Source organism: Cornus florida, unplaced genomic scaffold, assembly GCF_030987335.1.
Source record: "Cornus florida cultivar Cherokee Brave unplaced genomic scaffold, ASM3098733v1 CherokeeBrave_3.0.0_Hap2_Chr02, whole genome shotgun sequence".
In the NCBI taxonomy this organism is placed as follows: Eukaryota; Viridiplantae; Streptophyta; class Magnoliopsida; order Cornales; family Cornaceae; genus Cornus; species Cornus florida.
Window position 1 is genome coordinate 33,133,026 of NW_026775572.1, and position 24,230 is coordinate 33,157,255.

At 35.0% G+C, this 24,230-nt stretch overlaps 1 protein-coding gene and 1 pseudogene across 1 annotated transcript; one reads left to right on the forward strand and one right to left on the reverse strand.

The window, feature by feature from the left end:
• The first annotated feature begins 452 nt into the window (after positions 1 to 452).
• On the forward strand, positions 453 to 10,269 carry LOC132294597 (probable glutathione S-transferase). The gene is made up of 2 exons (XM_059792505.1): positions 453 to 803; positions 9,869 to 10,269. Exons 1-2 carry the CDS (start codon positions 486 to 488, stop codon positions 10,229 to 10,231), a joined length of 681 nt encoding a protein of 226 aa, XP_059648488.1. The 5' UTR covers positions 453 to 485; the 3' UTR covers positions 10,232 to 10,269.
• A 13,244-nt stretch (positions 10,270 to 23,513) lies between these two features.
• On the reverse strand, positions 23,514 to 23,612 carry LOC132297843 (small nucleolar RNA R71; annotated as a pseudogene).
• Between the last annotated feature and the right edge of the window lie 618 nt (positions 23,613 to 24,230).

Consider the following 24,230-nt stretch of genomic DNA (forward strand, 5'->3'; position numbering starts at 1 on the left):
AGAAAAACCGAATCACAGTTGCGAGTATGCATTAATTAATTGGCAACGAGCCTCCTACTTTTTAAATGAAAATTAGATATATAACACTAAATCACAGATCTTGATATAGACTCAAACACAGGCTCGGACAGGGGAGTAACTCAACTACTAGAATAATACCACAATGCATATCACCTGTTATTAACTTAAAATATACAATACAAATACAATAAATGAGGGAATAAAATTATAAAAATAAGGATATTTTAGGATAATATAACTACAAATATATATATATATATAATATTCATATTGTGTATATATTGAAATAACAAGTAAGGTCAACCCAAATTTACACGTCTTGTTGTCGTGTTCAAGTGGTTTACGTTGGCAGGTGTAAAAAATTGAGTGGATGGAAGTCTGAACATGAAAAATTTGACACCTCTGTTATAAAAGCGGAAGGCCGACAAGGAAGAGCTTGTCATAAAATCACAGAGGAGTCATATATGGCGGGAGAGGGAGAGGTGAAGCTATTGGGGACACGTTCCAGTCCATTTGTTCACAGGGTGAAATGGGTTCTGAAGCTGAAGGGAATCGATTACGAAGAGATAGAACAAGACCTGATCAAAAAGAGCCCTCTTCTTCTCAACTCCAATCCTGTATACAAGAAAGTACCTGTCCTGCTTCACTTCCACAAACCAATCTCAGAGTCACTGCTCATCATCGAGTATATTGATGAGACTTGGAACCATAACCCTTTATTGCCTAACGACACTTATCAAAGAGCCATGGCTAGATTCTGGGCTAAGTTTATTGAAGAAAAGGTATCTCACTTCTCTCTCCCTCTCTCTCACTCACACACACACACTAGGTTCTCATAATGATCATGATGTCCTATATATTTTCTTTGATTAATCTAATTAAAACAATAGATTTAGTGTAAATACTGTTGGGAAACGTGCTAATTTTAAAAAAAAATTTCAAGAGATTTAAATTCATAAATCTTGATTCATTACATAGAGACAAGTTTTATACAAAAATAAAAATATGATGTATCATTCAATTAATGGATTGAATACTTACATCAAAGGTCTGAGTAAACCTTTAAAACTTTCTTCTAAAGTGAATGATCTCACTTATTGTAGATCCCTTAGCAAGATGCCTTCTCCTTGGATCTCCATCTTCTTGGTAATTATTTTACCTTTAGGAATCACTCATAAGCCTCCATGAATTACCTTAGAAAACTAGGCTTGTGGGAGCCTCTATTAGATGAGAACATAAACCCTAATTTTCTAGAGAGAGAAAATTTGTTCCTTTTTTTTTCTCATAAAAATCACCCCCTAAAATATACATAGATCATGTATATTTATAGGCAACATAAAAATAAAGAAAAGGAAACAACAAATCATTCTCCATCTCTAATTCATATGTCTCAAATCTAATATGATTCCAATATCAAGTTGGGCTATGAGTGAGAATTCATTGGGTCTATTATTTTATTGGCTACAATGAATTAATAATTGGCCCGGTCCATGGACCCAATTCATAAATTAATTTCTACTCCACTAAAAGAAATTAATTGAACTCCAATTAAATAATAAATAACCTCTAAGTTAATATTGCACTTTGACCCCTCTATGCATAATTAGTTATCGGATAAATATAGCCATCAATCCGACTACTTAATTAATATATTTATTTTGGTACCTTTGATTATTTCTGGCTCGATCACAATAAAACATTTGTTTGACAAAAATAATAATTTAAATAAATAAATATATAATAAATCATTTTGTCTAAAAACACACGAAGGCCTTCGAATTTACTTTGTGACCAACCATAATCAATACAAAATAAATACAAGTAGCAATGATGCAAATATTGAAAATATAACCCTCTAACTATTAATTACATAACTACCCAAAGTGTCGGTCTAAGGATCCCGAAGAATCCGCCGAACAAATCAAAATAATTATTAATTAATAAAAGAGTCTATACTTTTCTCATGCTTAAGAGTCAAATGCCATGACGGTGATAGGGAGTAATTGCATACGACGGCTCTCGCAATATATCTCAACCTAACGCGGATCCAGTTCAAGTCTTAATTAATTATGAGTCCATCCATAATTACCGACTATGAACAATTTATAATTACTATTTATATATCATGCATTGATTGCCATCACATACATATATATAAATATTTCTTGTAATTACATGGACACTATCAATTTCATAATGAATCAAAATATAATACATTGAATTCACCAATTGTATAAATCATAAATATTTCAGAAACGTCAGGAACATATGTCAATTAATCCAAACAGGAATTTGCTATGCCAGGGCATATAAATCCCAACAGCTCCCACTTGCCCTCATAGCCAATTCAAATTGCACCTAACTCCAATGTTATCCACATAATGACCAAAATTATTGATCAATGACACCTTTGATAATGGATCAACAAAGTTGTGTTCCAATGCAATGTTCTAGCTACAAGTACATTTTCTTGCCGGATAATATCATGTAGAACATGATACTTCCTATCAGTGTATTTTGTTCATCTATGGAACCTTGGGTCATTGGTTTGGACTACTTCTGCACTATTGTCGCAATATAGCTCGATAGGCAGGCTAGTATGCTTCACAACCTCTAAATCAGTGAGATCAAACCAATAGGCTTATATTACCACCTTTAAGGCTGCAATATATTCCACCTGCAGGTTTGAGTCAACAGCTGAAATCTGCTTGACAATCTACCAACTGATTTCCCTTCCATTAAGTGAACATACACTAAGTCATGAACCTCATAGTATCTACTTCTGATTAAAAATCAGAACTAGCATACCTGACTAGGACCATATCATCACATCCATAAATGAATATGATATCATTGGTTCTCCTTAGGTACTTAATGATATTTTTCACAATAGACCAGTTGTCAAGTTCAGTATTGGAATGATCTCTACTGACTATCCCTACTATGCAGCGGATGTCCTGTTTGGTATAGACCATGGCATATATGAGACTCTCATATGCCGAAACATATTGTTCCAGTCTCATTTGCTCAATCTCCTTTGATAGTCTTGAAAAACTACTTACTAGAGAGAGCCATCCATATCAATAAAGCAAGAACTCATTCTTTGAGTTATGCATACCAAACCTGGTCAAAACTTTATCAATGTAGGATTATTAAGATAAGCCTATTTTCCTTTTAACCTGATCTTGCAAAAGGTTGATCCTAGGAATATAGCTTACATCTTAAGAATCCTTCATTTAAAAGTAATTGAACAACTACCTTTTTATTGATGACACAACTTCCACATCATTCTAAATGAGTAGGATGTCATCAATATATATAGAATTAGAAAAATAATGACATTCCCTTGTACACTCATGATTTATTCACTAAGAAATCTTCTGGTATCTTTTTGTAGATTAACTTGCCTTCCATAGGAATCACCCTACTAGAAAGTTCTACAAGATCCCAGAATTTATTAGAATACATCGATTCCAACTCTGATTTCATAGTAACTCACCAAAACGATCTGTATCCACATCGGTTCACGCTTCTGTGTAGCTTACTGGGTCCAACTCATGTTTAACAGGGATGTCCATAATGGTCTCACCTAAAAACATGATTCTGTCGAATTGGATGATAATCCTCCCACTACATCAATGTACCGATGCAAGAATCTGTGTAGTAGATGATGCTGACGCATCAATAGGGAATTCATATATTATTCTCAATCTCTATAATAAGTGTGTTCACATGTGGTACATCTGGTACTCATACCAAATTCTCTAACATTATGCTACTAGGTATGTGATTCATAATATGATTCTCCTATAGATAAACAGTGAGTGAAAACAATTAACTTTTATCTTTGAGATCATAAAATAATCCATCCTAGTGACATTTAGAGTAGCTATCAAATCTAGCATGCCTATGATCTGCTTCCAACTTACTTGTCCATATCAAGCGCACATGTGCAAGACTACCCCATATGTGCATATGATTCAAACGAATATTTAGTCAAAAACACAGCTCAACGGTATCCTTGAGACAGACTAAGATGGAATGCAGTTCATAATGCGCATCGATGTCATTAACGCTAAACTCTTAAATGAAAGAGATAATGTGGCATAATTGATCATAGATCTACCCATGTTAAGTGGAATTCTGTTATTCCTATTTGACACCTAAATTAATTTAGCGTCAATTGCGGAAAACTGGTACACAACACCCTCATTGACCATATAGTCTTTGCACTATCCCAAGAAATACTCAAATACTCGATCAGATCGAAGTGTCTTGATAAGTTTACCTAATCTGTGCTCCACATCAGTCTTGACCCTCTCGGAATATACCAAAAGTATAAGACTTGTGTCGCAACAGGTAAATTTATCCAAAACGTGAGTAATCTTGATTGGATGTTCATAAGACTACGCGTGTACGTGTGTACCGACTCCAATTGTTCTTTATGTCTATTTCATTTGGCTGATTAAGCCCTTAGAGTTATCTATCCTTCAAAACAAGATTCACAAGTTTGGTTTAGGCTCCTCTGCCTCACTAGGTAATAAACCTTCTTTAACCAATCTTTAAATCTCATTTTGATTGATTACAACCCAAAAATAGACACCAAAAATACAATGAGTCAGGAATAACAAATGTTCTCTTAACATTCAATCTAGAAGATGCAACATTAATTTCTACATCCTGCAAATCTTAAGAGCTTGTGATTATAGTATATTAACCATCTTTCAATGCACCAGAAGCAATCGCATATCTATTCAATTTTATAAAACCAGTTTTAGAAAATAACAACACAGTTTTTATAAACCACAAGTGAAACAAAAATTAGATAGCGTCTAACCTCTGTGCATAAAGATAATTCTCTAATACTAATATCCTCATACTCTCTAATTTCAGATGTAATACTCCCACTAACTTAGTTACAACATTGACATCAGGTCAAGTACAAATATATTCCATATCATCGAGACTTCTGGATTCCTGAAATCCGTGCAATGAATTGCAAACATGTTTAGTGGCTCCAGAATCTATTCATCAGAAATTAATAGATACAACCACAGAACCTGGCTCAATGATTAAATATATATTTTCCTATGCCACGTCATTGCTTAGACAGTTTGTCCTTTAGTGTCTTAGTTAGCGACAAAAGAAACAGTTTTCTTTGCCCTCAACATACACTGCCTTATTCCCTTTAACCTTTTAGATACCTATGTTTTGTGCTAGCCTAGTCCTATTATCATCCTTCTTCTTTGCTTTGCCCGTCCACTTGGGCCTAGAAGAAGATGGTATAGACTAGGTTAGATTGATAGGAACGCCCATACTCTTGATTATCCCTTCATCTGTTACCAATTCTATAAGAATATCAGCGAGTGTGAACTCAAACTGATTCCTTATTTAGTTCACTCTAACAGAGTCGAATGAGTTTGGTAACAAGGCAATAATCATGTCAACTTGAAACTTACCACCCAAGTCAGCCTTATTGATCTCCAGCTAATTTTTAAATAATAAACAATCATTTTCCAAAATTTGATTTCAAACTGGAGTTCATGAGGCTATCTTGATGGTATTTAAATTTGACACAGTACTTAAGCATATGCTCTATCTAATCTCACCAAAATATCTCATTGACATTTAATATGATGCTTGAAGAAAATAAAATAATACAAATGTTAGCTTTGGAGTATATTCGAGCTAAACTCTAGAATATTGCACCAAGTCATATCATTTGCCTTATCTAATTTATTAAAAGCATTAATGTCAAATTTGGTATCTCAAAGTAAAAGAGATAGGTATAGGAGTAATAAACACATTTTGTACCCTTACGTTGTGAATAAAATATCTAAGTTCATTTTCCAGTCATTATAAATAAGGTCCAATATCATAGAATATGTAAGCAAGCAGATAAACTGGAGTAGACATAATTAATCTGAATATAAATGCATTCATACAATATGCAAGGTGAACTATTAATAATGCCATGCATATTTAAAATTAAAATGAGCTTGTTAACCACATAATATAATAAATCTCAATCGAACAAGAGATCATTATCATTATTGGTGAACAATCTCTTTTAATTAATGCGGGTCCCTCAACTCTGTAGCATAATAAATCAACTAATCAATATGTCAATAACTTATCCTGTTGGAGGAGTTCATTATTACTATTATTGAGATTCATTTGCTATTAAGCGAGCACTTCCATTAAAATAATAATATGTGGGTCCCTAAACCACTGCATGAAAAATCGAATAACCAATACGCCAATAACTTATTCGGTTGGCGAAGTTCATTATTGTTATTGGCGGGCAAATCCCATCATTTCCATATCTCTTAAGACAATGCCTTATCTATCATATGAAATGATTCTCGATTTAATTTAGCGTTTCTAAAATCACCTAGTATAGACCACTTCGTTGGGAAGCTAACACTATTGATTTTAGATTGAGTGTATAACGTTATTAAAACTCTAACGAAAAATTAAACATTAAATATGTTGTCATTATAATCTAGACTCTTTAAATCATGCGTAGGGCCTTATTTTTAAAGATCTAATTACAATGAACATTTAATATTTGTATTTTCATGAGACAACCATTCTTGTAATATTAAGACTCTTCAAATCATGCGTGGGGCCTTATTTTTGAAGATCTAATTACAATGGTGTTAATAACAAAGGCCATGGGGCAATGTATAAAAATCCCCGCTCCCACTCAATTTTTAATCATTCATAATTAGGGTTTTCATTTTATTCATTTACATGATATAATGCATGCAAAACGTCTTGATTTTAATCCAATTAAATTTAGAAAATATTTGGACTTTAAACGATTCACTAATATTTAACTTGAGCCACACTTCAAAAATAATTTATAAAAATAATTTTTCGTTTCCCAATAAGTGCCCTCTAATTAATTAGTAATCAAATCCAATTAATTTTCATAATTTAACTAATATAAATCAAGCCATTTAAATAAATATCATGGATCCAATGCATGATTAATAATTAATTAACAATTATATATTCCATGCATTTCATACATCGCATAAATAAATAAATGACAGATAAAGCAAATAAAATGGCCAATGGAATCAGCTTTTAACATTTAATTGCTCTAATCATTGCGCGAAGATCTTCCATCAGCTTGCAAACACCCACATAAGGCTGGTACGCACCAGGAGAAGCAAAACACCGCTTGGAACGCGCCTAGAGGGCCCCACACGCGCTCACACGCGCCTGGGGCATGCTGCAGGTCTTTGCACGCGCTCCCACGCGTCCCCACGCGCTTGGGGCGCGTGGGACGCGCCCTCACGCGCTCCCACGCGCCTGGGGCGAGTGGGACGCACCTCCACGCGCCTTCACGCGCGTGGAGGACAAAACCTCCATGGCTGGCGCGTGAGATCCACGCGCCAGCTTGCCCATTGATTAGTCCACTCCTGGCGCGTGTGGAACACGCTCCAAGCTCACCTAACCGCTGCCACACCTGATCCGAGCCACCTCCGACGCCTCTTCTCGCCGCCGGCGAAGCTCCGGCCACCGGAAAAACGCCGGAAAAATTCCAAAAAATCCGGAAAAATCCCAGAAAATTAAATTAAGCCTCAAAAAATTCCAGAAAAATTCCAAAAAATTCGGAAAAATTCCAGAAAATTACTGAAGCATAATTTAACCATTTTGGATCTTCTTGAAGCTTTATAGCATCCTTTGATGAATATTACATGGCTTTAAAAATATTTACAACTTGAAATACAATGGGAAAAATAAATTACATCATTGAACTTTCAAACGGCTAAATCAAAGCCTTAATTACATTCATCCAAAGATAAAATTACATTCAATATACCTAGAAGCTTCATCCATGGCCCATACATACATCATCATTCATTCACAATTATTCATACATCATCATGTATCAATATATATCAACATATTAAATCATACATCAACATACATTAATAAAAATATATATGAATATAATTTTGGATCCATGAATGATGATTTTCATAAAATCATGATCTCTAGTAATGAATCAAACCATGCTCTGATACCACTGTTCGGAAACGTGCTAGTTTTAAAAAAACTTTTCGAGGGATTTAAATTCATAAATCTTGATTCATTACATAGAGACAAGTTTCATGCAAAAATAAAAATATGATGTATCATTCAATTAATGGATTGAATACTTACATCAAAGGTCTGAGTAAACCTTTAAAACTTTCCTCTAAAGTGAATGTTCTCACTTATTGTAGATCCCTTAGCAAGATGCCTTCTCCTTGGATCTCCATCTTCTTGGTAATTATTTTGCCTTTAGGAATCACTCATAAGCCTCCATGAATTACCTTGGAAAACTAGGCTTGTGGGAGCCTCTATTAGATGAGAACATAAACCCTAATTTTCTAGAGAGAGAAAATTTATTCTTTTTTTTTTCTCATAAAAATCACCCCCTAAAATATACATAGACCATGTATATTTATAGGCAACATAAAAATAAAGAAAAGGAAACAACAAATCCTTCTCCATCTCTAATTCATATGTCTCAAATCTAATATGATTCCAATATCAAGTTGGGATATGAGTGAGAATCCATTGGGCCTATTATTTTATTGGCTACAATGAACTAATAATTGGCCCGGTCCATGGACCCAATTCAATTAATTCATAAATTAATTTCTACTCCACTAAAAGAAATTAATTGAACTCCAATTAAATAATAAATAACCTCTAAGTCAATATTGCACTTTGACCCCTCTATGCATAATTAGTTATCGGATAAATATAGCCATCAATCCGACTACTTAATTAATATATTTATTTTGGTACCTTTGATTATTTCTGGCTCGATCACAATAAAACATTTGTTTGACAAAAATAATAATTTAAATAAATAAATATATAATAAATCATTTTGTCTAAAAACACACGAAGGCTTTCGAATTTACTTTGTGATCAACCATAATCAATACAAAATAAATACAAGTAGCAATGATGCAAATATTGAAAATATAACCCTCTAACTATTAATTACATAACTACCCAAAGTGTCGGTCTAAGGATCCCGAAGAATCCGCCGAACAAATCAAAGTAATTATTAATTAATAAAAGAGTCTATACTTTTCTCATGCTTAAGAGTCAAATGCCATGACGGTGATAGGGAGTAATTGTATACGACGGCTCTCGCAATATATCTCAACCTAACGCGGATCCAGTTCAAGTCTTAATTAATTATGAGTCCATCCATAATTACCGACTATGAACAATTTATAATTACTATTTATATATCATGCATTGATTGCCATCACATACATATACATAAATATTTCTTGTAATTACATGGACACTATCAATTTCATAGTGAATCAAAATATAATACATTGAATTCACCAATTGTATAAACCATAAATATTTCAGAAACGTCAGGAACATATGTCAATTAATCCAAACAGGAATTTGCTATGCTAGGGCATATAAATTCCAACAAATACGATATTACATGTATCAACAGCTAGTGTGAATAGGTATTACCTGATAGCCTTGGTAGAGCGCCTAGCTTCCTAAGCATATCCGCTTGATACACTAGCGAGAAAAAAGAAAAGTGATATGAAAAGACGCCAGATTTCTGGGGTAGTGGTTCTGTAATTTGTCAATACATTAATTCTGTTTTTCAACACATTATTTAAATCTGATTGAAATAGATAGATTTAATTATGTCGAAAAGCTTACGTACTTCATAGTATTGTACATACATACAGCAGAAGATCCAAGCTCACATGCAAGGTCCTTATCTCTATTTACTACATAGCAAATTGCATATTATATTTCAATAACATTAATTCTATTGATATTAATATTGTAGTTCACTGAAGTGATGAGGAGAGTACTATTTCTTGATGGAGAGCAACAAGAAAAGGAAGTGATGCAAGCCAGGGATGCCCTAGAAATCATTGAAGGAGAGCTAAAGGGTAAGAAGTTCTTTGGAGGTGACACAATTGGGTATTTGGACATTGTCTTGGGGTGGATTGCTCCATGGCTTGAAATGCTTGAGGAGGTTGCAGGCATCAAAGTGTTTGACCCTCTGAAGTTCCCTTGTTTGGATACATGGATGGGTTGCTTCTTAGAATTACCATTGATCAAAGAGAGTTTACCACCAAGGGATATCTTGGTAGTCTACTTTCAAAATATCCGCCAATTTGTATTAGCTTTATCTGCTAAAAAATGAGAGCTATAAATGAAGGGCTAGTTTGTCATTGCGTTTAATATTGTTGTCTAAATAAACTTGGCAGTCTTTTTATACATATATAGATCCCATAATATACGCATCATTCAAGTTAGAAGTGTGACTAGAAAGCGAGACTTTAAGAAGTAACCTTCCGAATCCCTACCAACACCGTTATGTCCCTTAGAGCAACAATTTATACAATAATAGAAAGAACATTAATATAATTTCATAAGTAAAATAAAGAACTTATATGACAAAAGTAAGAAAATTGGTATTTTCATCACTGTAGGGTCCGGAGAGTTTTTTACTTCGAACCTGTACAGATCTCCCGTTTATAATAAAGCAACCTTATTTTTACTCTAAAACTCATCTTTCACAATAAAAATATCCGCCAATTTGTACGAGATTTACCTGCTAAAAAATGAAGGGCTGATTTGTTATGCGTTTAATATTGTTGTGTAAATAAACTTGGCAAGCTTTTCATAATTTTCACCATCACTTCACTTTGTTGAGAATGAATACTGTATATTATATTTAATTACATCAATTACAATTAACAAGGTTTATAATTTATACAACAATGGAAAAAAGTTAGTATAATTTCATAAGTAAAATGAAGAATTTAAATATATATGACAAAGGTAAAAAAATTGATATTTTTGCCATTGTAGGGTTCAAAGAATTTTTTATTTCGAACCGTGACGCTTAGCTTATAATAAAGTAAAATTATATTTTAACTCCTCTTTCACAATAAAAGATATGGAGGAAATATACATTTCATACAACAGAACAGTGGCACGTGCGGTGCGTGTAGGGAAGGCAACCGCTGGATCCTCGTTCCGATTCTCGTTCCACCGCTGTCAATCACCGACCGAACAATGAAATCATGCCACGACAGGTTCGATCCTCGTTCCGATTCTGGCGAGTTTGGTGAAGATCTTGATGAAAGGGGTTTGCAGATGGTCTCTGCAATTCTGATCCGACAAAGACAAGGCGATTCTACAATTCTGATCCGAAATAGCTTTGTCGTGGCGACGATGAATTCTCCGGCGAAGACAAGCGATGTTTGAGAAGTCCGCCTATTTGGACTTCCACTCTATCATCAACCAAAGAGTCAAGTTCTGGGTTGTGGGTGGTGGACCGGTGGTGCCTATTGTGTGGTTGTGTTGTATATATATATATATATATATATATATATACATATAGATGAGAAGGGTAGTTTGATCAGCTAAGGATTTTGATATTTTATAATTAAAATTAATAAAATAGTGAAGGGCAAAATAGACTTTTCACATGCTTTAAGGCTTTATTTGAATGACAAATTTCACAAGGGAGTGGTTGTCCAAAAATAAACAAACTTTCATTTGAATGTTCTTCTCTTTACTTTACTCTAATTTTAAATAGGACAAATTTCTCAAAACCTCCAAAACTATTAAAAAGTGATCATAAAACCCCAACCAGTTTTAAAAATTCCCAACAATATAACAATGTTATCATTTTACCCCAACTCTATCAATTGGGGCTGTTAACCCACTCGTGGTTAACAATTGATGTGCCAAATTGACTTTTATGACGAAAATACCCCTGCTGTCACATGTGTCAAACAAGTGATATTTATTTATATGTGTTATTTCGAAAATACCCCCAAGCATCCCTTCTCTCCTCCATGCATGAAATAGTTTAAGGAAACCCTAGTTCATGCCATTTTCTTGATTTTGGATGGCAATTTATAATTAAAAAATTACAGCATTTACGATCTATTAGTTTTCTAAAGTGAAGTTCTTGATTTTGGTTGGCAATTTATAATTAAAATACTACAACATACAAAAATCTAATGAATAATTTTGTTCTTGATTGTAATTTGAATGGGGCACACATTTGCAGAGCTTTCATTTTGAAACTTGAATAACTCAAAACCATATCCATTGCCCTCTTATCATTCTTGTAATCAATCCAAGCCGCAATCAAATTCCCACTCTTGAGAAACTTGAATAACTCAAAACCACATCTAATGTCTCTCTCTTCTTCTTCTCTATCATGCCTTTCTCTGTTTCGCCGGCCATTTTTTTTCCCGAGAAAGTGTAAGAAAATCCGAAATTACATCCTCTGAGCTTCATAGGGATTTTGTTGAATTTTGTTTCAACTCAATGCAACATGGGAAACTCGTAAGTTTTTTGTGTTCTTCATTCAAAATCTCCAACTTTACTAGATTTTCCTGAGAAATTATTCTGGAAATTGGCTTCCTAACAAAAATCAACCATATGGGTATTTGAAATTTTGTTTCAACTCAATGCAACGCATGGAACTCGTAAGATTTTTTGAGTTGTTCGTTTAAAATCTCTAACTTTACTAGATTTTCCTTCTTATTTTCCCGAGGGATTCTGTTGGAAATTGACTTCCTAACCAAAAACACCCATCTAGGTATTTCAAAATTTCACCAAATCTAGCTTTATTTGTGTAATAAATGGCGGAGGCTGAGGGAAAAAGGGAAACGAACCGTGTTTCTCTACAGGAAGTGGAGGAAGAAGATGTGGAGCTGAGTCTCAGGCTTTCGTTGAACGGTCGATTTGGGGTGGACCCAAATAGAGAGAGGAAGCTAGTTCGCTCGTCATCCATACCAGAGTTCATGATGGCAGAGAATAACTACGCGGCATGGGTTGCGACGCCGGTGGAGGTGTATGCGCCGCTGGTGAGGACGTGTTTGCTTCCTCCGGTAGGGACAGAGATGGAGACTGAGGAGTGTTAGAAACGGAAGGAATTGCAGTCGCTAAGACACATGGAGGCGAAGAGGAAGAGAATAAAGAAGCTCAGAATTGTGGTAATGTCAATGGGGAGTTTTCGGTGCCTTCTGGGATGGGCAGTTGGGCTTTTGGAGCAATTGGAGGGGATATGAGTGTTCCGGGGACGGAATCGAAACCCGAAAATGGGATCTGCTTGGAGAGTTCAATTGGATCAAGATCACAATGGAGTGGCTCTTCTAGGATTTCTGAATTTGAGTCTCAACCAATCAAAGGTATCAAGATCGAACGGCAACTACACCAACCAATGGCCTTTCTTTCCCGCTCTCGAATTCCTAATCGGCTACTCCTGCAAGCCCTCGCCGTCGTCTACGCCTCACCGGAAAACACCGCCGAATTTTAACACATTCTTAGACCCAAGACCAGAAAACCCAGTTACCTGCCGGAGACACCGCCGAATTTTCATGCTTCTTCCCCATTCCAATTCCTAACAAAAAAGGGCTGAAGAAGGCGAAGAGTGTTGATCCCATTGCTCACCGACATCATGCATAGCCAAATATCACCGATTCCCTTTCACAGACCCATTGATCCTGGGTTCGCAATTTTGGCATCGAGATCCGGCCACCGCTACCTCTAATCCACAACTCACAAGCCATCGATACCGCCTATGGTACCCTGATTCGCAGCCGCCATGTATACATATAGAGATATATATATGATACCGCCGGTGGTACCCTGATTCGCAGCCGCCGTGTATATATATAGATATATATGTGTGTGTGTGTGTGTGTGTGTGTGTGTGTGTATAGATAGATATATATGTGTGTATATACTGCTGAATTGTAATTAATTGTTAATTAAATATTAATTATAATTGTTAATTACACTGCTGGATTAAATCAAAAGGATAATATTGTAATTTGTAAAATATGATTTTTTGATTTTTTAAATAAAATGGAATATCATAAGGATAATTTAGTCATTTCACATACCTTTAACGGTTCATTGATAGAGTTAGGGTAAAATGATAACGTTGTTATATTATTGGAGGTTTTTAAAACTGGTTGGGGTTTTATAATCACTTTTTAATAGTTTTGAAAGTTTTGAAAAATTTGCCCTTTTAAATATTAATGAGACCACCTAGTTAGTAATTAGGATGGGATCTATCGAGGTTGATAGTTCAACTTTTCCCAAGGGCACATTGTGGGTATATGTTTGCATTACGTCTTGAGAAAAAATATTACGTGTAGTAAATTAGATAAATCAAAATGGATAAAGTCCATCTATTTTATCCTTTTTTTATTAAATTTATTAAATTATTTTCATTATATCTTCTCTTATCTAAATATTAATTATACTATTTACCTTAATTTTATTATTAGTATCAATTTATCATAAAAATAATAAATAAATAAATTTGTAACTACTATTTTACCATTTATTATTAAAAATTTACTATTTATAATAAAACTTATTATACTCAGCTTAAAAAAAAAAATTATTGTAAAAAAAAAAAAAAAATCAATTTTTTCATACAATATATCCATGAAAAATTAATAAATTACTTATACCTTCTTTTTTATGCAATAAATTAATTTTTATTATTTACTATTATAATACAAAAAAATAAAATACATACCAAAGAAACCCTTAATTACTAATTTACAATACCATATTTGTGTTGGGAAATGAATGATGCGGGATATAAAAACTTCATTAAGATATTCTAAAAATGTACTACTTTTTATAATATTCACAAATTATCATTTTAACTATACAAGTGCACTAATTACGAAATATTATTTTATTTTTTAATAAGATAAATTTAAAATTAAACTCTTGTCAATATAATAAATATATATATATATATATATATATATATATATATATATATATATATTAAAAATTCAGAAATCATAAAAAATTAATTTTCCCAAAATAACCCAAAAAAAAATTGTAATTGTTGTTTTGTCATTGTTAGGCTGGCTTATCAGAAAAAATCAGGTTGAAAAGGACGAGAGACCAAGTACTTGGCCGCCGGTACCCCCATCAATGCTCCTTTCAATTACCCCTTTTCCTTCTTGTAAGAAAATTTTCTCCTCCGAGCCATGATTGAATCATGCACCAATAATTATGATCATATATTAATGTGTTCAGTCTATAAAAAAGCCAAAAACACAATTAAATGACAAAATTTGACTATAACATCATATATAATTATGATCATATATTAAAGTTAATTTGACTATAACATCATATATAATATAATATATTTCTTTTGACATTCAAATAACATAATCATCGAAATTCTATACAATTTATAAATGAATTAAAGTAATATAATTGTATCATTCAATAGATTATAAAATAAAATTTATATCGTGTCAGTGCTAATTAGATATGTTTATTTACTTTAACTTCTAAAAATAAAAATAAAAATAAAAATAAAAAATAGTTAATGAAATAACTTAATAGAGGAATTGCAAAATTACAAGAATACCGTTACATGTATTTTATTCATAATCAATTATATATATATATATATATATACATACATGGATGGTCTCACGTAGTACTAAGACTTGCAGATTATTTTTCTAGATGCTATCTACAATTATATTACTCCTTCGTTTCAAAAAACATATCATATTTGGAGGACGTGTCATGTTTGAGATGGAGTTGGTGTCCTAGATATTGTAATGGGGTGGCGGACAATTCGAGTCAATGGGCTATTCAATATCAAAAGAGGAGAAGTTGACTAGGATAAAAGGCCCAGTATACCCTTTTTTCTATTAACCAATATTGACTTTCTCCTTTTTCTGATTGGATGGCATTAGCTTTTTGGAAAAAAAACCATTCGCAGCCAAAGTGATGGCGGCTGTAGCATCCACCGGTAATGTGTGGAAGGGGGTAAGCTTTCTATGTGGATAGGACAGAGCACGAAAAGTCATCTGCTGGACTTTGACCAGCACTCAATTTCTAGATTAAGCCTTGTAATTACGCGACCTTGTCTAAGCTTGTGTAACGCCACGTTTGTTTTGTGGGTGTGTGTGTGCGCGCGCGCGCCTTGTAATTACGACCTTGTCTAAGCTTGTGTAACGCCACGTTTGTGTGTGTGTGTGTGGAATTGTCTTATCTTGTGTTTGTAGGGTTTTTTTTTTTTACTAGTAATAAAATAGCAATAAAAAAAAATATCAGGAATACAAATACGAAGGAAAACAGAAGAGATGCTCAGTGTAGGAAGAGGAGAAGAAGACCAACTAACAAGATCAAGATGGTGGTAGGGCAAGTATACAGTATGACAGCTTTTCTTTTGTTCGAAAGAGTTCCTTCTTTCTTCATAGGATCGTGCCATTTATAGATCTAGATTCCATTAGTCATTATCCAATGGTCCCCTCTATGCATGGTTCCTCGCATGCATCACCCCCAATCTGGATTACGTGAGTAATCCTGAAGATTTAGGGGTCTGAAGGGTCTAATCCTTTCCTCGAGCCTTGTCCCATGTTGCCATGTCACTTCTCCCCTAATCAAGGTCATTAAATGTTGTTTGGCCGTCGGTTGGTCAAGCCTGACACAGCATTAATTGTGATTTTAAGGTTTGCTATCACAACCTGTATAATCCCATCATCTTGTTAATTGGGCCTTGCCGAGAGCGAAGGCACCTCTTGACTTCTCATCCACCAATCCAAGATCCTCCTAAGTTTCCCAAACATGGATTCCTATAACACAAAGATCCTACCTCATCTCATACTAAGGAGCTCCGATCTTTCAGGACAGCATCGTCTGGCGTAACACCAGGATTCGAGATATTCAAGAGTTGATCTCTCGAGACTTGATGGGATGGTATGGCACCAAGATTTGGAATGCTCGAAGATCAGCTTCTCGAGCCTGGGGCGATGCCAGGGCTTAGAGCGCTCGAGATTTGATCTTTCGAGGCTTGAGAGCTTGGAGCGATGCCAGGGCTTAGAGTGCTCAAGATTTGATCTTTCGAGGCTTGGAGGCCTGGAGTGATGCCAGGGCTTAAAGTGCTCGAGATTTGATCTTTCGAGACTTGAGAACCTTGAGTGATGCTAGGGCTTAAAGTGCTCGAGATTTGATCTTTCGAGGCTTGAGGGCCTGGAGCGATGCCAGGGCTTAAAGTACTCGAGATTTGATCTTTCGAGACTTTTGACTTTTCAACTTGCCACTGAGGGTTTAACTAGGGTCGTATTGACTTGTCAACGTGCCACATCAGCGTCTAATAAGTGACACCCACATTTTGCCCCCTGCACGTGCGACGATTCAAAATGAATTATTGCACGTGCAAGACTAGGTTTCTAGGTCATTTATTGTTTCGAGGAGGCGGAAGAGACGCGAGCATAAAAGGTCGCCTCCAGTTATTAATGCGCCATCTGTTGCCGATTTGATTTTTTGGGGTTCCCGAGGCAAGAGGGCTATTAAAAGGGAAACAATGACGGAGTAAAGGGTTACTTGTGAAAAGGACTTAGAAAGTACAGAGATTACCTGAACTTCCATCGTCGTCAGAAAAGAGATCTTACGAAAGTTTAGAGTTCTTTGGTACATTGTTTTCTTAGTGGAAGGGACTGTCATCATGGTTAGCAAGAAACAAGAGTTATACAAGAAGGATTGCCCTCCGCCAAAGGTGCCAGTAGATTCGGAATGGCGACAGGCACCATGTTTTGGAATAAGTGACCTGTTTTGGCACCAGGCGAGCAAGGCTGTGGTCGCCGGCGAACCACTTGAAGTGGTTGAATTGATGGAGGAGGAAGTTGAAATGAACCTGGCTCCTCGCATCCTGATGAGCACTGAAAAGTGCGTATTTAAACCCCTTAAGCTTAGGCATTCTAGTATATTTATCTATCTTACTTTGCCTTTTTAGATTGATTTCGTATTATTTTCATTTTTAGGCACTTATCCCGAAAATAAGCTAACTCAGCCAAATAAAAGCTTAATTAAAGCAATTCTGAGATTAAACAAAGAAATGAGCAAAATGGAGGAAGAAAGAAATAAAATGAAGCAAAGCAGCAAGTTCGATCGATCCAAGTCCAAGGTTCGATCGATCGAACATTGATCGATCTTAGCACTTCAAGATAGATCCAAGCCTTGACCCAAAAGCACTTAAGTCCAAAAGTTCGATCGAACACCTTTGTCCTTATCTAAATGATTGATCTTATCCATAGCTGGACCCACTAACCACCTTCGTCCTTTTCCCAAAAATATCTCCCAAAATATCTCGGATTTGTCTTTTCTCAAAAAGCTCAACCAATTGGATCAATCCAACCTCAGTTTGATCAATCTCAGCCAGTTCGATCGATCCAAGTCCAAGGTTCGATCGATCGAACTTCCTCCAAGTGCAAAAAAGTTAAAATTCCAGCTCATTGAAAGTTGTCATTTATCCAATCATTGGAGAAAATTGTGTACACGACCCTAACTCATTTGGGGAGTGATTTTAACCTACCTATATAAAGATAAGGATTGTTTTTTAGTGAGAGACACATATAGGAGATAGAGACCAAGACTTGAATATTTTTTTATACCATCTCTAACGAAGCTTGGAGGAGGAGGCTAGAGACACCATTGGAGATCTTCATCAACAAGGAGCAAACCTCTTCCATGAAGTTAGCCCTTGAGGGTTGGAGCATCCTCACCATGAGTAGCTAAACATCCTTTTGGGGCTAGAGTTAGCCCCAAGCATGCTTTCTATATCTTAATCTTGTATATTATTGAGGGATTAGTGTTGTATATAATGTTTTGACACTTTGATATATATAGATCTTGTTTAATCAACGATTTGTGTGGTTTAATGCTTCCAATTGATCATTTCATTCTATTCATATGTCTATGTATGCTAGAATAGATGTTCATGTTCTTGTCTCTAGATTTTGTGTTGTTGATGCATGTTTATGTGTATTAATGCCATGGATTTAGAGATTATCAAAACATAGTGCTTAAAGGAATGCTATTGTGATTCTCTTGATGGTTCATACTTATTCCTTGATGGATTGTGCCTCTTCCTTAGTTTACTTTCATGCTAGTAGTTTAGATGTAGTGTAGTGTTGTGACACCCCCATATTTTTCACACATAAGTTGATCAGGCTTATACACAAAAAATGAGGGATATCAAAAACAATTGGTAATATACAAGCATGGAATATAAGATGATAATAATAAAAGAACTTAGACAGGAAAGGAAAACTCGATAACAAAACATCCATCCATCCTTTATTAAATACAATACTCCGTTATACAACTTGGAAATCCTATGTCAAGGACCCTAAATATAAACCTGAAAGTTCAACGTCGGAAGTAAATAAAACTAAAAACAAAATAATATATAAAACTTCAACCCTGGATAAGACCGTAAGAGTAGATGAGTTCGGATGGTGGTCCCACACTGCTAAGCCTCAACCTGGAAACGGGTACTGACCGTGTCCTGAAATAACAACAATGGTGGGTCAACCCCACGAGCAAGTCTTCTCTATTATGACCCAAATCAGAGAATCAAATAAATTAATCATTAATACTCGGCAGTATACTATACCTGTATACACCCTAATGAAACTATACCATGTATAATATGACCTCAACCAAAATAGACGGTGATCACTTAAACTCACACGAGGTGGTTAAGTGTCTCCTTTCCCTATCTGGGAAATCAGCTATTAATACATGGTGCACGGTACCGACAACACAGACTATGAGTCCTACACAGTGGTAACACATCTCAAGGTACTAATGAATATACTGAGCATATCACTTAGGCAACACATGCCAATAATATTAAACCACATACCCCGATAGTCACACAGCTGTCTATGGCAACGAATGCGTAAGGTATAAATAAGTCTAAACTTATTAGTCAGCTCACATGGTTTTATATGGCAACACATCCATATAATATAAATGTGACATAATTTATTTAGCAGTCCATTTATTACCTGAAATGTACATAACATAATAGTAATGATTTATATATCATTAACAACATAAATAATCCTGTAATATACAACGGACAATTTATATGAATCAAATTATGTAATCATTTCACTTAACATTAAATAACAACACAATTATTATTCAAATATGCCATTACATTAATTACATCTGTTTCATAGCGATCCATACTATAAATGATACAATTAATGTTTAGAAATATTAATCAGACCTAATAATAATTAACGGGTAAAAATAATAATTAAAAGTCCCGTAAATCCCGAAAACATCAACCCAAGGCTCAAAATTTAAAGTTTAAGGCTCTGGAAATTACAAAACAGTCCCTAGGGGTATTCTGGACTTTTTTAGCAACTGTAGAGGTCCTACACGCACCCCCACGCGCCTCCCTAAGCTTCCCTCACGCGTTGCCACCTTCCCCACTTTCACACGCGCGTTTAGAGTCTGCCACGCGCTTACACGCTCCCCCACGCGCGTCTGGCATCAGCCACGCGTGCGCACTCACTGCCACGCGCGCAATAATGGGTCCTGCTGACGCGGCGTGTGCTGGTTGGTCAGTTGTACCGTTTCTCTGTGGGCGCGCTACACTGGATTGATCTCAATGATCATCCTTTAATCCAACGGTTCTTGAATTATGCGTATCCTATTATTGTATACTATGCTACATAGAATCAATCTAGTGGTCAAAAGCTAATCCAATGACCGCTGATGTAGGTGCATAGGAACCCTTGTGCGCTGCCTCACACCGGATTACTCCGGTTGTCTTCCCCACTGCCGGTGACTGGAATCTCGTCGGAAAATTAGCCGGAAATTACAGAAAAATCTCAGAAAATTCTAGAATATTCTAGAAAATTTCCCAAATGCTTAAATAATTATTTTTAGTTATATTTTAATTACATAGGCAAATAAATAAATATCTAACACCTTTAATAATTAAAATTTCGTCTCTTTAATAAACTAAAAATTTATTTATTAAAATTCCTAGCATGCTTCTAACCTCTAAAATAGCCGAATAAATTAATTGAATAATTTATGGATTCAAAGGGGAAAAATAGATAATAACTTGCCTTATAGATTTAAAACAAATTCGCCGGTTGCGCGTAGTCGGGTAAAATCACCTACACCGGTCCAAACTTCTCTCTCTCTCTTTTCCTTTCACTCTTCTAGAATAGTTCACTGCTATATTTTTCTTTCTTCTTCTATTATGTGAGTTCCCTCAAAGGAATGCTAACTAACTAATATATATACACTAACTTATATAATATATATAATACAAATATCTAACCTAAATATTAACTATTAACATTCCTGCCTAAACTAACTTAAGGCTATGCAATTTAAGTCAAATAATTGACAACAAAATCTATCCTAGTAAATGAAATCCCATACTAATGTCAACTTTACATCATGACATTGATTTAGTAATTATTATTATTATTATTATTATTACATAATAATATATTACAATACAAATATAATACTTTAAGTAACTAATATTAATTATATAAAACATAACAAATAAAATTTCTAAACTAATCATTATAATATATAGAACATAAAATCAATATTACATGCACAAATAAATAAAATTAATTAAATAATTTAACATACACAAATAATAGGTGACTAAATCTACACATTAAATAATTAAATAATTAACCGAAACCGAATTACTTTAAATAAACTCTTTAAAAAAATTACGGGGCAGTACAAGTGTTAAATGGGAGGATAACCCATACTTGTTGTTTGATATTCCAAGCTTTTGAATACAAGTAGCATATGTCTCTAATCTTGTGTTGTATTTGGATTGTGAGCCTAATGAAAAGATTAATGACTTGTTTTGATTAATTGTGCCTTTCACATGTTGTTTAGACAATATATGCTTCATTGCTTAGATATTTTGTGCCTTTCACATGTGTTTAGACAATGTATACTTAACTAGTCATCCTTACTTGTTGAATCAACCAAATACACATACACACCAATATTGCAACACCCTAATTGCCCTCATTAATCACTTGTCAATAATATAGAAATGCATTACTTGGTGGTGATCTCTAAACCCCAAGACTCTTCTATCTCTTACTTACTCTCCATTGTATTCAATTACTTAGTTTAATTTAGTTGCTTTCTAATCTAATCAACCAACCAACCAAATGTTTGATCATTCTACCTACTAGCCCTAATTGTGATTCCACGACATTGCTCAATCCCCACAATCCCTTGGGACGATCCCTACTCACTCTTGTTACATTAGTAGTAGTGTTGGTAGTGGTTTTTATAAATTTAAACTTGACCAAAAAGGCTTTTGTTGAACTGCACATTCACTACATCAATTTTGGCGTGTAGGAACGGCCAGAGCCCGTCAGATTTTGGCGCCGTTGCCGAGGATTGATTGATTAGATTAGGCAACGTCGGATTTGTGGAATTAATTAGGATTAGTACTCTTTTGATCGTGTCTTTACTTTGTTTTTATTTTTCTTTTAGTTATTTATTGTGTTTGTTCATATTTGGCAAGTAAAGGAGCATCCAAGTAAAGGAGCTAAGCAAAGAAAGGAAAAATGCTAAAAACTTAAAAAAAAAAATTGCTAAGCTAAGCTTTAAATTTGGAGTTGAAGTGCTTAAGGACCTTTGTGAGACTTTCTTTACTCAATCCCTTAATTAAATCGTCAACCCGCGTGGAGGCTTGTAATTCAATTCTTAGATAAATCGTGAGCCCGCGTGGAGGCTATTTTATTATTTTTTGCATCATCTTTGTTAAAGCATAGGAATATGGGTTAAGTGTTTGTGGAGGGAGTTTCATTGCATTGTTGTGAAGGTGAAGTGTGTGTCATTCTTTGTGTTTGTTGTTGTGCATTGTGCATGCATGGACGTCGTTCATTGAGACCAACTCTTGTCCTTCTTGATTTGCATCTTGAATCCATCATTAGAAATCCTAGGGGAAGAGGAAGTTCAAATAGAACCAATCTATCAATGGATGACCATAATGATGACCATATTGAGGATCTTGGTTACATAGACCAACAAGGTATCCTTCATTCCAATGTGCACAATGAAAACATGCAAGTACCATTAGGCATGCCAAGGCCATTCATCCAACCACCACAATAATAAGGCCAAGTTCCATATGGAATACCAAGGCCAATGTATGCTCCATAACCTCCCATCATTAATGAAGGAATTCATAACCAAGGTGTTCATGTTGCACCTCAAGTAGCTAATCCACCTCTTGCTTTGAGAGATCACTATGTGCCTAATGAATACAATGCACCCACATGCATTCAATTGCCACCATTTAGAGCACATCATTGTGAAATTAAAGCACAAACTATTCAAATGCTTCCTAACTTTCATGGACTTCCTAGTGAAGAACCTTACAAGCATTTGGATGAGTTTCTTGAAGTATGTTCCACCGTAAAATATACGGAAATGCCGGAAGAGGTCTTAAGACTCAAACTTTTTCCATTCACCTTAAAGGACAAAGCGAAATATTGGTTTAACAATCCTAGGCCTTTTTCAATCACTTCTTGGGCGGAAATGCAACAAGAGTTTTTAAAGAAGTACTATCCAGTTTCTAAGACTAATGCCATGAGAACCTCAATTCGAGAATTTTCACATGGGGATGGAGAAACATTTCATGAGGCATGGGAACGCTTCAATGAATTGCTTAGGAAGTGTCCACATCATGACATGCCCAAATGGCAATTAGTTTAATATTTCTTTGAGAGCTTATCGGATAACTATAAGGGTATGGTTGATGCTCCATGGGTGGCTCTTACATTGATAGGCATGAGGATGACGTATGGCGTCTTTATAAAAGCATGAGTGAAATTCTTTGCATAGAACATTATCATCCAAGAATGGTAGAAATTCACAAGGTAGGAAGAGTGTTGGCTTATATCAAGTCGACCATTCAAATGAAATAACCGCCGAAATGAAGTCTTTAGCTCAAAGGTTTGATCAATTTTTGATTAACCAAAACTCGGCGAACCAAGTATCTTCCTTCCCCAACCATTCTCATCGTGCATCAAATGAAACATGCATGACTTGTTCTAGTGTTCTTCATTCTACTTCTCATTGTCCTCATGGACAAGTACAAAATGAACCTAATGAACAAGTCAATACGGCTTTTGTGAACCAAGTGAACAATCCTTATGGTACTCATTATAATCCAAGTTGGAGGAATCATCCGAATTTCTCTTGGAAAAACCAAGGAGAAGGCTCAAACCCTTTTCAAGGTGGTTTCCAAGGGAAATACATTCCACCTCCACTTCAAAACCAAGGATCCTAAGGTTATAGACCTTATCAAT